The 13,872-nt window shown below is 41.4% G+C and overlaps 1 protein-coding gene across 4 annotated transcripts in view; it reads right to left on the bottom strand.

The window, feature by feature from the left end:
- PCSK5 (proprotein convertase subtilisin/kexin type 5) overlaps positions 1-13,872 on the bottom strand; it is a 374,668-nt gene that overhangs the window by 167,652 nt on the left and 193,144 nt on the right. For all 4 annotated transcript variants that reach the window (XM_006272449.4, XM_014608722.3, XM_019478075.2 and 1 more), the window contains exon 9: positions 11,774-11,874. In XM_006272449.4, coding sequence (XP_006272511.1) covers positions 11,774-11,874 — 101 coding nt within the window. The remainder of the gene's footprint in view (positions 1-11,773; positions 11,875-13,872) is intronic.

Below are 13,872 nucleotides of genomic sequence, written 5' to 3'. Positions count from 1 at the left end.
TTTTTTTTCTTGTGTGGCTTTTTCTTTTTCTTGTTTGCCAGTTCCCTGCTTCCACAGCTGTATGGCAAGGCATGGGCATGGGGTGGGTGGAGGGCCCCGGGCCAGGGGGGCAGTGCTGGACTGTCCCGCTCTCCTGCAGCTCTGGCCAGGGACTAGACTTAATTCATTTGAAAACCTAGTGTGTGTAAACACAGATGTGACGCGCCAAAATAAACAAGTTTAAATTTTATAAACGCATTTAATTTAATGCAGATTAAAACCTGTGGTGTGCACAGGTACCCCTATTCTCCATGGCCAAAGGAGAAAGGACAAGGGCCAATGGTCTCAAATTACAGCAAAGGAAAATTAGGTAGGAAGAACTTTCTCACATGCATTGGAACAGGCTTGGAAAGGCTTTCCAAAGAGATTGTGGAATCTCCATCCTTAGTTTTTGAGTGTAGGTTAGATAACACTAGTCTAGGATAGTTTAGACAGAGCGTTGAAACAGATGACCTCCTGAAGTCCCTTCCAGTCATACTTTTCTATTATTCAATGATCTATTTATGTTTATTATGAAGACACAATCTTAATTATATGCACACAGAAGATGATCTATCATCCTAATTAGCATTCATTATTAATAATGATCTGGGGTTATGCTCAGTCCTATACAAACATGTAGAGATCCTGTCCTAATTTAAACAATTCATAATCTAGTAGGAAGATAAAGTCCTTCATACAGATGAACTGGGAGCTGGATATGGAGGTGTGGTTGGAGGGCTATTTTTCGAGATTTCCCAGGAGTACATTTTAGAGGAGCTGAAAAAGGCACACAAGAAGAAACAGACTGTTCAAAAGCTAGTGGGTGGGATGGGGGAGAAACATGAAGGTGAGAGAAAAACCACAAGTCCCTAAAAGGGAGGATTTAATGAGAGCAAAGGCATGAACTTGTGTTGAATGGGCAGAAAGAACTGCCATAAAGAGATGGACACTTTTTTTCAATTGAATTTTTTATTTTGTGAAGAAAAGATTTAGTGAAACCAAAATGTTCTCTGATTTTACCAAACCGTTCATTTTGAAAAACAAAAGAATGCAGGAATTTTTAAAAAAGTTTTCAAACTAAAGAATTTAGATTTTTATAAGAAATATTTTGTTTTTCCTGCCACAAATAATTTTATTTTATTTTAAAATGAAAAGATGTTTAAAATATTCCTTAATTTGATTTGAAATATTTAGATAGGTTTACAATGGCTCAAAATTAAAAAGAAAAGGTTATATTTCATTCAACATAATTTTTTTTTTACTTTCAACTCACTAAAAATTTCTAAGCAACACCGTTTTGATTTAACCTGAAATAATCATTTTTAATTCTTCAGAATTGTCAGAGAAGTGAGAAATCTGTTATTAACCCAGCTCTATTGTGACATTGGAACTTCCATGGGTATAACCAGTCATAAAACAAGAAGTCAGTGAGGCTGTACTCACTTTCATATACTATAAACCTCATTCTCTTTAATGAGGAATGAATATTACTCAATAGCTTCATGATTTCTTACCACAATAGTTCACTATGTTTTGGAAAGTCATTCTACTTCCAAGACAGACAGGTAATTTAATCTTGCCAGGGGCATTAGTACCAGCTATTGAAGCCTCAAACACTTTGCTGAGTTCACCAATGTTATGTTACCAGATATCAAACACACCCAACATCTGTTTTACAGAGCATCAGGATCTTTATAATGATTACTGAACCAGGGCCAACATTTTTAACTTTTTTTTCACCTGTGTAAGTGCTAAGCAACTTCAGTTCACACTGAGGTCAATAAGACAAACTGGTACTGAGCACCATGAAAACCAGACAACTTTTATTGTGGCTTCTAAATATGAATTTAGGGGCTTAATTTGGGTATCCACATTTGAAAACAGTACCTGCACTAGAATGGATGGTTAGGTACTAACATACAATTTGGTGCTTATGATCAGAACAGATCAAAAGTTGGCTGTATAATAAATAGTCTGAATCATATGTAAAAGGTAGGATGATCATTAGGAACACAAAAAGAAGGCATTTTCCATGATAAAGGTAATAAATTTAATGATGAATACTTTCCCTTCCAAATTGTGGTATTCTGCTTTATGTCATATAGCATCTAAATACATGGAGATGTTAAACATGAGAATGCATTGTTAGTCAAAATTAGCACTGTATGAAGAACAAGCCAGTAGATCCTCTAGTTTCAGTCATATCTGATATTGAAACAAAAATGCTTTTATGAACTAATTTGGCTCAAAAATTGTGATTACTTGAGCAGAAAAGCAACAACACATATATAGAACATGATCTGCTACCTTGCTACCTTGAATTGTGATCTCATCAATTTTCTTAAACTAAGGAGCAACCATAAATCTCCACTCCAATTTATGTGAATTTATGGGAATTTAAATATTTCCCAAAGGAAATATTCCGCCAGTACTGAAGTGATATTGGTAAACATCATGTGATATCTTTTCTTTTTAGCAATCAGCACAAAATAAATGCATCTACATAGTACTTGAAGCTAGATTCAGTTCTTATGGGCAAGGTAAAGCCTTATAGGTACTTGAGATACCATAGCACTTTTTCACAAATGTAACAGTGCCTGTTCCCATATTTTGGCCAAATTCCAAAATGAGTTATTAACTGCCTTTTGCCTCCCTAATATTAAACATCTATATATTCATTCTTTTTAAATATTTCTTAAGCAAGGGCCAATTACATGTCATAAGGTTGCAGGTGTATATTAAATATGGCACATTCCCCCTGAATAGGAGGAAAAAACAGACATTCCAAAGTAATTTTGCTAAATAAATTATTCATTACGAATTATTCACACATTCGTAATTGACAGCCCTCCACTTAAAAAAGTGAGTCTGCCTATGCCCAGATTGCAAAATTCAACACTCTATTTTACTTCAGTTGCTGTGGTGACTCACAAGCAAAGATGATTTTTTAGCTCTTTTGAAGAGCTTTGTATGTCAAAGTTGGAACCTTGAGTTGCACCTGGAAGGAAACAGGTAGAAAGTACAGTTGCCAGAGGGCAAATCTTAGTAGGTTCCTTGAGATGGGTGATACATTTGCATGGCTAGATGGGTGATATATTTGCACCAGCTGTAGTCTTCAAGTCCGTCCCCCCCAGCCCAGGACCAGAATGCAATAAAATGACTAAAAGAGGTCACATACCCACCAGACGCATATGATGGTAAATTCTGATGAAAAAGAAACAACCTGAAGATCATTTGCTTTGATGTTGATATCCCTGCTGCTCATATGTTGTGGTTCAGGCATACACAAACATACATGTGTAGAACAGGAGTGGTGATAAAACAGTACCTCAAGGACAAAAATCTCAGACAGCTTTCTCAAGAAGAAAAGAGAACTACTGAAGAAACACATAGTCTACCCAAGCTGTGGACTATAGCCTAAAAGCCAAAGCAACAAGAACCTGGGATGGATTTAGATTTTTAGCATCAGCAGCTATATGCATTTGGGTGAGCCTAAATCACCCTACATTCAGGGACAGAGCCAGATTTCCCAAAGTGAGGTGCAGGAGCAGCATTGCACTCTGCACAGAGCTTTACCTCTCTGCTCCCAGCCAAATCCCACCCCACATTGGCGCAGGTGCCATGGGCTCCTCTGGGAACTTTTTAAAAGTCCGTACAGCAAGTGAAAATCCTCTCTTCATGCTCAAAGGTACATCCTCTTCTCAACCTCACCTACTGCTGCAGCTTTCCCCCCTGTCCCAGGGGGCACGAGAAGCTCCAGCTGCCTGTCCCAGCCAGGGTGAATAGGAGCTGGGCTCAGTTGGGGGTGGTACTGAAAAACAGTGGCAGGGATGGGAGGGCAGTTTCCCCTCCTCAAATCTGCTGCTGGGGACTGGGCAGGGAGGGGAAAATGACTTTCCCACCATGCTGTTGCTACTGCCTCTGTCCTGGGTTGAGCCCAACCCCCTGAGCCGCCCAGCTGGGGTGGGCTGAAGTGGCGCTGGAGCTCCCTTTGCCTGTAGGACAGCCAGAAAAGCAGGAGCAGATGGTGTAGGAGAGGTGGGGAAGGAATGTGCTTCTGAGCACCCAGGGTAAGGGAGGAGGGATTTTCTCCTGCTTTAGAGACCTAAAAAGGCTCCCACAGTTTGCTTCAATCTACAAAGGGAGACGGGGGGTGGGAGGCGGGGTGCAGCTGCATCATTGCACTCTCTCTGGATCCACTCCTGTCTACATTAATAAAAATATAGGCAGCAATGGCATAATGCTCAAGATGTAATTTTGACTGAAATCTGAAAATTCTCAGAATGTAGCCCCATTTAATATGTTACTTCCAATAAATAATATTAAAACAATGTTAAATTTGCACAGTCAAGCATTTGTAATGTTGTCTCTAAAACTAAGAACTTAAAAGATGAACTACTGGAATCCTGCTACCCTCTCTGCCTGCAAGTCAGGCTCTTCCATCTCATCTGGTTATATGTAATAGGAATGCTGATAGAACAAGAGAGACAATCTGGTGTCTACTAGATCAGTGAATAGTAGTATCTAAGAAGAATAACTTCAGAGAAATTCCTATTCAGTCCCTGCAACCCAGGCTGAAGAATGCTCCATGAAGGCAAAATTTTCATAGAATGAGCATATGCAAACTGAAAGTTTTCCAAGGGTCATAACTTGGACAAACATCATTGATAAAGTAAAATGGACAGACCTGACATGTGAGTAACTCCTACCCACTCAGCTGCTAGAATGGAGTCTTTAGAGCTTCGCAATGAAAAGGTTGTGCATTTTTTTAACAAGGAAAAATACAATATAACTTCAGTGAACCACTTTTCCTGATGTTTTCTGACACCAGCCAGGGAAAACAATTACAATTTGGCAATGTTTTATATCTGAAAACACAGTCTTTATAATGGGAATTACTGAGTCACCTTAATTGAAGGCATTGTTCCTGGCTTTGCCTAAATACAATATTTAAACTATTATCAATAGAATATTAAAATTCAGTTATAGCTCAAGATGAACTGGGTCCAAACCTGCTGATATATGCTTACACTTGTCAAATATATAATTTGTTAATAAAACTATTTATAAATTGATTCAGACACATAAATTTATAAATGATAAACAGAAACTATTTAAGCCCAAAGTATGTTTTACTACCTTGTATATCAAAGGTCCCCTCAAGAGTAACAGCCCATAAGTCTAGCATGGTCGAGACACACCAGTTTCTGTCACTAACAACATACAAGGAATGATGTCTGTTATCATGTGTGAGTACTTTGGTCTCCCCAGCCCAAGTGGCCAGGTACCCATTTAGAGCGGGGTCACTTGGGGAGAGCCTTTAGCATAGTGTGACAGAGTACCTTTGGTGCCTGCCACTTTAAGTCTTGAAAGCAAGCAGCAGGGCAGCCTGCAGGTGTAGGCTAGCCTTAATCAGGGTCACATGACCCTGGGAGGGCCCTGGGATTGGAGGAGGGGGTGGAACAGCCTTCATTTTAACCCAGGCCCTCAGAGCTGAGGCAGCAGGTTGCTGCTAGGAGCTGAGGAGGTAACATTTGATTGAGCTGATGCTCAGAACATCTTGGAGGTAAGGGCAGGAGCTATGGGGATGGCAGGAGGCTCTTGGTCCTGGGTATGACTGCAAACTGCACCCTGCCAGGGAAGGGTGGTCTGGTAGGACTGTCTGTGGTGGAAATCAGTCCACCACAAATGCCGGGCCCGTTGCCTCCCTGGTGAAAGGCAGGTAGGGGCATCTTAAAACCCCATCTCCCACATCCTGGTGGGTTACCCTGAGGTAGGGACAGGTTTGGGGCCAGGCACAAACTAGAGAGAGGCATCTGATGCCATAGGGTGAAAGAACCTGATGGCATGAGGCCAGGCATGCCTAGGAAAAGACGCCTAAACCCGCAGGGTAAAAGACCCCAGTGTTAGCAGAGGCTGGGCATACTTAGGAGAAGCACCTGAAACCCACAGGGTGAAAGACCCTGGTGGCCCCAGTGAAGGGGGCAGAGAGAGTGTGGCCCCAGTGAAGGGACAGAAGTATGTAGAGGCCTGCATAGAGTAGGGTGCATGATGGCAGCCCAAAGTGCTGTGCATGAGAGAGGCCAGCAGCGAAGTTCAGCCCAGAGTACAGCATAAGCCACGTAGAGTAAGTTCTGCAAGAGGATGGCCCGAAGTGATGACTGCACCCTGGCTGGAGATTGAGTAGGGAGGCCCAAAGTGCTGAGTAGAGTAGGGCCCAAGGGGAGTCCAAAGTGCTGTGTGGAATAAAGCAGGTTGAGCATGGCCTGTGAAGCAGGCAGTATGTGAGAGGCCTGGTGAGAGCAGGCAGAGTACAAGAGGCCCTGTGAGAAAGGGTTGTGTGAAAGAGTGCCAGTGGAGGACAGAGTGTGTGCGCTGACTGTTACAGGCCTACAAGGGGCAGAGTTTGGCCCGGCCTCAGGCTGGAGCTATTCCTCAACTTAGGTTGTCATCTGTGAGGCGTGGGAGGTCGGAGTCGTGTGTAATGCCCTTGTCACCAGGGCGAGCAATGGGCAGCCTCTTGCCTTAGTGACATCTCTCAGAATTACTGCTATTAAGGCATGGCAGGTAAGGAAGGCGGGTGGTTAGCCCAGAGACAGGCAGGTGGGCCGACATTACGACATGGCCCTGAGATGGCTCCCTGTCACATATGGTCTGGAGATGGACTCAAACTCATGCTTTTGGAACCATTGGGAGAGGCTACTCTGGTAGCATAAAAATTAGTGGATAAAAAATAAAGGGGAAAGAGTACTTTAGGTACTCTTCCATGGCTTCCCCACCTCATATGTGGCTTTCTTAAATTTGCTTTCTCTTATCTGCGGCAATCAGGCATGATGGGTTTAAGGGCCTGCTACATCTTGTTTCATAGACTTGTGTGTGTGGGTATCAAAAAATAAAAGATTTAAACTGTGCATTTGGCTACAGATGGGGACAAAGTCTAGGTGGTATAGACTTCTTTACATCTCAGTTTTTTATGTTATACTACGAACACATCTACATGTGTCGCTATGGCAACATTGTTACTGCACCATGATTTAGTACTTCCTTTTGTTGCGTATGGTTATTTTTAGCAGCCACTTTATTGTAGTGGCACACTATAATGGGGGAGCACATTGCTACAGCGAAGTAGCTGCTGGTCAAATGTAGATCCTTGTGGACTCTACATCACTGTAGCACGTTACTATGGTGTCATAGCGTCATGTGTAGATGTGCCCTAGGTTGATCTTTCTTGAACAATTCAAGGTAATTTCACTTCTACTTTCTTGAGTGGATCAGTGCTATCAGCACATTAGTTCTTTATCCCTTTCTAACTTGTTCTAATCATGACTTCATATTAGCAAATAAAAGTGTAGAAAGTAAGTCATATAAGGGGAATCAGGGAAGGAAACATGGTTGCTATATGTGGCATACTGCAGCATTAGATAAAAAATAGCAAGTTAATGCTGCCTGATTTCAGGTGCTATTTCTAAGTAATATAATTATAGTTTGTCAAATCATAGAGAGAAACACTGGTTCTTGTTAATAGAGGAATGTGAATTTTTTCCCTTGGAGGTAAGTAGCTTATTTTCTCCTAAGTGTAGGAACCACCTCGAAGGTAATTTTGAGACATTCCTTACTTGAACTTTCTTTAAGAAGATGACACAATGCTCACTGGAAAGAATCTTCTTTCATATAGGCTCTCCCCTAATTCTGATTTATGCAAATCCTGAGTTAAAACCCTCCCTCAATTGGAAAGCTTTTTTGATCTGGCAGTAGAATGGTATTAAGCAAGTTGAACATTTTGTATTTAAAGATAAGAGTGCTACCCAAGCCAAATTAATAGAATATTACAAATTTACCTCCTCCTGAGGTGGTTTACAGTGAGGAAAATTTTGCGTTATGCAAAGATGATGAAGGAATGGAATACAATTAAACATCTATTTACAGAGCTGAAGCAGGATACTAACTCTAATAGGAACTGACTGTATGGCGTAAATGACTATTTGTATATTATAAGACAAACTGAAACATGAAAGACCAGGAGTCTGGCTTTTTGTGTGGCACTGTTTCCTTAGTTATTTCAAAGCAACAAACTTCTATGTATCAAAGCAATAAACTTCTCAATTCTGTGCTTATGTTCTATGGTACAAACATTTGAGAAACTTGAATATTGGCAGCTCAATTAGGCTCCCTTGGTGTCTGCATCTGGACATGTAGTATTTTTTTTATATAAAAATACTAGTGAGCAGTTCTTGTTTGCAAGAAAAGCTTGTGAATATTATAGGTTAAAATATTGAAATGAATTCAGCAAATCCCCCCAAATTTCCAATCATCAGTGTTCTAGCTGGACAAGTCAACAGAGAAGTCCCATTGCAGGGGAAGCAAAGCTGCTCAGGTGGTACAGCTGTATTCTGTAACAGGTGTCCCACCACGTTTTGCTGCAGGAAAGGGACATGGCAGGCTGAGGATGATCAAAGAGAATGTTATAAGTGCAGTAGAGATTCAGTATATCCACTTTGCATTGATTTAAGGTTCATTGGGGTGTAAGTTGCTTTTGAACACCTGAAACAAGTCTTCACCAGCACAATAGTCCTGGCCCACTTGAACACAGTCCTCCCATTCACAGGAGAGGTATCTAATTTTGTCATCAGGGCAGTACTGTCCCAACACAAGGGGGCTCAGGAGCAGCTACATCCCTGTGTCTACTACTCCAAGAACATGATGCCTGCATAATACAACTATGATACCTAGGACAAATTGCTTCTGGCCATCAAGGTGGCCTTTACAGAATGGTGCGCCCTCTTGTAAGGAACCTGCTATCCCATAGAGGTCTTGACTGATCATAAAAAACTGGAGCATAAATCTTAGAACTAGTGAAGTTATAGCATGATCCTAGAACTTCACAAGTGGAGCTAGGGAGAGTGTCACAAACCAAGGTGTAGGCACTTTGACCGGTAATTCTCATAAGCCATTAGCCAAAGATCCGAGGGGCAGCTGGGTTCAAAGCTAGAGGGTTAGAGTCTGAGCCAGGGCCAAAACGCTAGGCTGAGCAAGGTCAGGGAGCCAGCTGGGTCAGATACCTGTAGGAGCCAAGTTACAGCAAGGGAGGTTTCGGTTAGATATTAGGAAAAACTCTCACTAGGAGAGTAGTGAAGCACTGGAACAGGTTACCTAGAGAGGTGGTGGAATCTCCATCCTTGGAGGGTTTTAAGGCCTGGCTCAACAAAGCCCTGGCTAGAATGATATAGATAGGCATGGTCTTGCTTTGAGGAAGGGGTTGGACTAGACCTCATGAATTCCTTTCAACTCTAATTTCTATGATTCTAAGTTAGAGTAGCCTCTGGGGCTGACTGTTTTGAGTTCTCTTCAAAATCACAGATCCACCAACAGAGACCAGTCTTCAGCAGCAACTAGGGTTTCAACTTTTGGTAAAGCAGGAAGGGGAGGGTAAGAAAACTGAAGATTAGGTTCTATCCTTATTCTATGCAACTGTAACACCTTTTCCCCCTTCACTATGCCTTCCCAAAACCAAAGTGCATGTCTTTTTTGTGGGTGTATGTTATGCAGGAAAATATGGTATTATATTATGCTCTCATTGGTCTATTAAAAAGCCTTATTCCATTGTGAAGGAGCTATTCTTTGTTTTTAATGGTATACAGTTCCAATTTCTAGCTCTCAAGAAAAATGAAATACTGGATCATAAATCTATCACTTTACGGGAATGAATATTCCATGTTCTTGGTATCAGGTCAAGTCAATTTTGTAATATTGGTGGAAAATTCCAATGGGGAGTAAAAAGAAGACAGAAGACCTTTCTTCTGCCAGTTTTACTTTAAATGACAGTTGCCTTTAGACATATCATTATAAATAAACCCAGTGGATAATAATTAGGGGGGAAGAGTACAGGTAAAAATTCAAGAAAAGCACATTTATTACATAGCACAGCATTTATCACATTTGTAATAACATTTTTCATCTATCCCTGTACACACACACACACATAGCCATATCCAGTTTTGGAAAGGAAATGAAGAATTCTTTATCCACTGAAACTGCCTGGGGAGGTTAGGAATGAAGAATGTCACTGGAATTTGGACACTACTAGGGTTATAATCCTGACTCTGCTGTAAAGTCCTGCAGAACAGTTAAAGACACAAAAATAGTTGGGGTCTTGGTCTGTATCTCATCTGCATTCAGCAGTTATCTACATTACTATTTTAGTATAGTTTATTTTTTTTATTTCTACAGTGTCTGTTCTCATAGCATAACTTGGAAGAAGCTCCTTTATCACCAGTACTGCCTTCAGTTCCCATCAAATAACTCAACAGGTCCAGTCCTGCTGAGCAAAAGGGAGCCATGGAAAGTGTAACCAGTCAGCATGTTATAAAATTGTAACCAGAAATAGTAAGGCTGCAGATATTGTGCATCTGCTACTGTACTTTGAAAGTTTCCGTTCTAACAATGAATTGTCTGAAAATACACTTAAAATACCATAAAAAGAGACGCAAATTAAAATTACAGGAAACATCAATTTGTTAAAAAGTAATTATAGAAAAAACCTCCGGCAGCATGAAATTTTGGTGAGCACAAATGTAGTGTTATCTGTATATGTGAGTTCTTTAAAAAGTGATGTACACATTTTTACAACTGAGATTAAGAAGTGATTGAAAGAATACCTTCTTGAAATAATAGTGCTATATTAATTTTTCAAAGTAATTTTTGTCACTAACCATTGCATTAAGAAAATCTAATTATAATGACAACACGTGCTTCTCTATTTAAGATTATATCAGCTTTTTCACTACAATCTCTTACTTTCCTGGTTATGTAACAGAGTGGTAAAAAAAAATGTGTCCTGCATTGAATCCTGGTGAAAAGATTCTCTATAAAAAAAGCAACATTCCTAAAACATGGAAATAGAAATCTGTTTGTTGTTACAAATTACATAGCTGAAATAGGTACCATGCACACATTTTTTGCTCCATTCAAAGCAGGGTCTTGTAACGTACTGGGGATACCCTCAATAGTTAATCTCAATGTAGTTAAATGCCCTCTGACCCTTAGAAAATACATTCTATAACTTGGAAACATTTGATAGTAGATCATTAACCTACATAATGGACACTTTATACACAGATAATCTAACACAATATATAGGGAAATAATCTGAAATGTGAATTTATGTGTGAATGTATAAATTTGTAATAAATTCCCAACAGTTCGTCCTGGTCTAAAACACGCATTAAAATATGTTCTAATATAAATGACAAAATACTGCAGTTAGAGAAGTTAATAGGATTTTTTCTTGACTAGGCACTAGTCTATGTTTTAAAAATCTGTAATGTAGATACTTACATGATGGAAAAGTTGAATTTAACAGCAGTGGTGCCTGCTGCCCACCTCCCTGGTGCACCATGCCACTCTACCTCCCCGACAGACTGTGCCCCATGCCCCTGCAATTCCAGTCAAAGTGGGATGTATGTTCAACCTAACCATGAAAGTTCCTTAAGCCCTTCAATAGAACTGCTGGTGCACTAGTCAAAGTATTATGTGTATTATGTCAAAGTTTTAAGCATCCACCACTGAATATTTTGCCTTCATCTCTGTATCTCAATTTTCCCATGAGTTAAATACAGATGATAATGTTTCCTTACTTTTCAAGTATATTGTGAATTTTTACTAGGGAATCTCTCTAAAGCACTTTGAGATCACTGGGTGAAAGCTGCTAATTACTTATTACATTTTTTTTTTCAGAGTAAAGCTCAAATCTTACTTTGCTTCCAGTGCCAGTGCAATGATACCTGCAGCCATAGGTGCAGAGGCTGAGGTTCCAGTATGGCTGTCTGTGCAACGATGCCTCAGGTCTGTGGTGATCTGGAAGAAAGGGAATGTATGAAATTTAGAACACAGTGTCAGAAATTAGAACAGATTTAATTTGTTCTAGTGAGTCGCATGCAGATGGACAGATTTTTTTTTCTCAACTGAGGGATGAATAAGAGAGGCTTCTGAATATGTTGACTTGGAGCTCTCTTATTCCACTTGGAGCTGAAAGATATTTGTGAATTTAAAAGTGTTCACTTGATTGGATAGCACTGAAAATATAATTTTCAGTGCTATCTATTTTCATGGCAAAAAACTTGCCAACTGGGCAAACAGATATAGCAAAAATGAGTTAGACTTTCACTTTGACATTACTTTGTACTTATACAGCACTTTCCCTCAATGAATCTCAAAGTGCTTTACAAATCTGATGCGTTATACCTCACTACATTCTCATAGTGCAAGCTGGTATCAGTTATGTCCATTTTGCAGATGAGAAAAGTGAGACATGGAGGGGTTAGCTGATTTGCTGGAGGTCACAAAGGAAGTGTGTGGTGGAGTTTGGAAAAAAAAACGGATCTGTTGACCCTACGTGATATGGTTTAACTGAAAGAGCTTCCTTCCTTATATAATAATTCATCTGAAATTAAGCAATAATTCATGAAAAAACTTTGACTTGCACAAATAACTTACTTCAATCATCTTCAAAGAATTTTGTAACAGTCAGACTACCCATCTTCATATGTAATACACAGTCTTATCTTGTAATAAGTTACTTACAAAATAAAAACATTTTACCAATCATTTAAAATATAGCCAAAGTGGAGGTACAAAATGCCCAGTACTATATTAACTCATGAGACAAGACAGGATCATGCACTCAGCATTAAGACATGAACATCTTGGAGAGTACTTATAGGCAGGTATTTCTATGAGAGTTCAAGACAGCTGTAAAAATGTATTCAAACTGGTTTTGATACTGCTTATTTTAAGGGATTAGCACAGAGCTTCCCTCCCTAGATTTCTGATTCAAATACAAGAGATTTTTTGGGCTGATACCAATTCGATTTCTGATACAGCTGCGTGCAGCTGCTAAGTCCATTGTGGTGAAAGTGGAGCGGAGGGGGGGGGGCGGGGCAGATCAACACCCCCTGCAGTGAGGGAGGGGGCAGAGACAGGTGCTACCCAACCAGGGTGGTGCAGCGCACAGTGTGGGATAAAGCCAGAGCTCCTGGCAGGGGCATCTCCTGCCTGTTTGCACCCCAGCAGTGGGCACGGGGGTGGCATGTGCCCCTGGATCTGTGCAGAGTGGGGCGGGGCAGGTGGGCTGCAGCTGCAGGCTGGAGCCGGGGCTGCATTAGGCTCTTTTTGGAGGGGGGCTGGGCTCAGGCAGGGGGCTATGGAGGGGGCCGCAACCACCCCAAATTTTGCCATAGCTCCCAGTGCCACCACCATGCTTCCGGTGCAGCCCCGGCTCTTCCTGGCACATGGGTGGAGGCAGGATGTTGGGACAGGGCTGCACCAGGTGCGCAATAGCAGCAGTGCTGGAGCAGGACTATGTGGGGTGCGGGGGCTAAGGTCAAATCTGAGGTGGCTGCAGCCCCCTCCATAGCCCCTGCCCCAAGCCAAGCCCCCACTGAGAAGAGCCCAGCGCAGCCCCAGCTCTAACCTGCAGCTGCAGCCTGCCCCGTTATTATCTGGAGGGGCACACCCCCCCATGCCATCCTGTGGTGCAAGCAGTGGTAGGAGTCATGCCCCCGCATGAGCCATGGCTCTGCCCTGTGCCCCACTCCAGCCTGCCTTGGTTGGGCAGCATCTGCCCCGTCTCTGCCCCCTCCCTCACTGCAGGGGGTGTTGATCTGCCCCCATTTACCTCCCCTTCTACCACAATGGACTTACCAGCTGCATGCAGCTCTGCTCCTTGTTGCCTGAGTGCTGCGCTGTGGTGGCGCGAACACACAAGCATTTATTGGCCAAATGATCGGTCGTATCGGGCCGATTTCTGATACAGCCAATTTTCTTTATATCGGTACCAATCCGATATCAGACTAA

This window comes from Alligator mississippiensis, chromosome 3 (assembly GCF_030867095.1).
Source record: "Alligator mississippiensis isolate rAllMis1 chromosome 3, rAllMis1, whole genome shotgun sequence".
NCBI classification, from domain to species: Eukaryota; Metazoa; Chordata; order Crocodylia; family Alligatoridae; genus Alligator; species Alligator mississippiensis.
Note: the sequence above shows the minus strand (reverse complement) of the source record. Positions and strands in the feature narration are given on the sequence as shown.